General features: G+C 43.0%; 1 protein-coding gene across 1 annotated transcript; it reads right to left on the minus strand.

Moving 5' to 3' along the window:
- Window positions 1–289: 289 nt before the first annotated feature.
- Window positions 290–1,384, minus strand: HTR1E (5-hydroxytryptamine (serotonin) receptor 1E, G protein-coupled). Its single transcript, XM_009706064.1, has one exon. The coding sequence runs from the start codon at window positions 1,382–1,384 to the stop codon at window positions 290–292; it is 1,095 nt and encodes a 364-aa protein (XP_009704366.1).
- Between the last annotated feature and the right edge of the window lie 463 nt (window positions 1,385–1,847).

Here is a 1,847-nt window from a genome sequence, read left to right on the forward strand (position 1 = left end):
ACTCATTGATTACACAAAATGTCTTAAATATGAGTATCTAATAGTTTCTTTTTTTTGTTGTTTCATTGCTAAAAAATCTTTTCCTTTGTAGAATAAATGTATTTCAAACTCTTTACCATGAATTACACTAGAGGTAAAAAACGGCAGAACAAATTACAGACTAAAGATAAGTCAAGCAAAGAGGCAAACACAAAAATCCCCTTTATCAAGGGAAATGGTCAGAGAGTCAAATTATTTTGCTTGTTCTTAAGGCCAGGAGTCATGTCAGCATCGTCATCTCCCAGTACTTTTAAGTATGTTCTCGACACCTGATGAGCTTTCTAAAGGCCAGCTTGAAATCTTCATTAAAGCTAGTGTACAGCAAAGGGTTGATAAGGGAGTTGACGTATCCAAGCCAGGTCAAGAAGTCCGCTACTTCTGGAGAGACAGTGCAAATGTGGAGGCCCACAAGCAGCTCCTTGATGAAAAAGGGCAACCAGGACAAAATGAAAGCACCTAAAATCAGCCCCAAAATGCGAGCCGCCTTTCGTTCCCGCGTCGTGGAGATCTGCTGCCGGTCACCAGCCAGGTCCAAGTCATTCTCGAAAGGAGGGATCCTCACGGATGCGTTGATTTTATCAAACTCTGTGGTCGGGTCAGACGTGGAGAAGTCTGAGACACAGAACGTCTGTGTGAGTTTGCAGTTGGCAAAAGAGTTTTGGCTGTCAGTGCTCCTGTTGCTGAGGTGGCGGCTTGAACCCCGCTTTTGGTAAAGGCTCTTTGCAGCATGGTAAATTCTGTAGTACAGGATCAGGATCAAAGTCAAGGGGATGTAAAACGCCCCGAATGTGGAATAAATAGTGTAGATGACATGATCGTGCTGAATGCGACACTCGCTGGGAATACTGACGCTGTGGTGATTCCTCCAAAACAAAGGGGGCATTGATATGAAAATGGAGATAGTCCACACGGTGACTATCATCAGCCCAGCTCTTTTTGCCGTTCTTTTCCTGGCATATTCGATAGCGTCTGTGATTGCCCAGTACCTGTCCAGAGCAATGACACACAGATGAAGGATTGAACACGTGCAACAGGTCATGTCTACGCTAAGCCAGATCTCACAGATGAAGTATCCCAAAGTCCATTTATCTATCATTATGTAAGTGATGCTCAAGGGCATGACGAGAACAGCAACAAGGAGATCTGTCACAGCTAGTGAACATATTAAATAATTTGCCGGCTGGTGGAGCTTCTTGGTTGTGGAGATTGCCGCAATTACAGCAGAATTCAGCAGCATAGTCAAGGTTGTGATTGTGGCCAAGGTCAGGGTAACGAGCATCTTTTCAGTTACTGTTTTTGGCTTCACAGCCGCGTTGGTTTCAGTGGTGCAATTTGTGAAATTCATTTTCCCCTCCAGGATGCACAGTGAAAGAAGAAGTTGCTGCTTCAGATAATGGGGAGTTCCAGGTTCAGAAGTCAACCATTTGAAAGAGGGACAGAGATGCTCCAGGTGCAATGTTTTTGTTTGTTTGTTTTTATAGTCCCATATTCAATAGAGCAGCAAAAAGCTTCTGGATTTCCTCCTGTTCATTGTTTTCCTAGAAGATAAAAACACATCTGACAGTGAACCTAGAAAAATCCCACCTTTTGACAAAAAGTCCTGTGCTTCTAATATTACCACCTCAAATAAAAATTTTGGTCTGTTTTTCTTGTTTTCTCCTCTCCTGCCTTTTCTCCCCCTTTTTCTCTGCATTCATAGTTGTTTCTTTTTCTTCTCCAAAGGGCACTTTGGGCCAGAAAAAAAAGAACTGGTTATTTCTCCTTTGCTTTTGGAGGTCTCACTTGAAGTGGGAGGTTGGACTAAGAGA

This window comes from Cariama cristata, unplaced genomic scaffold (genome assembly GCF_000690535.1).
Source record: "Cariama cristata isolate BGI_N322 unplaced genomic scaffold, ASM69053v1 scaffold10868, whole genome shotgun sequence".
Taxonomy (NCBI): domain Eukaryota; kingdom Metazoa; phylum Chordata; class Aves; order Cariamiformes; family Cariamidae; genus Cariama; species Cariama cristata.

Excerpts from the sequence above, each read along its gene's own strand:
- HTR1E (XM_009706064.1), bottom strand. The coding sequence starts at position 1,384 with ATGAATTTCACAAATTGCACCACTGAAACCAACGCGGCTGTGAAGCCA.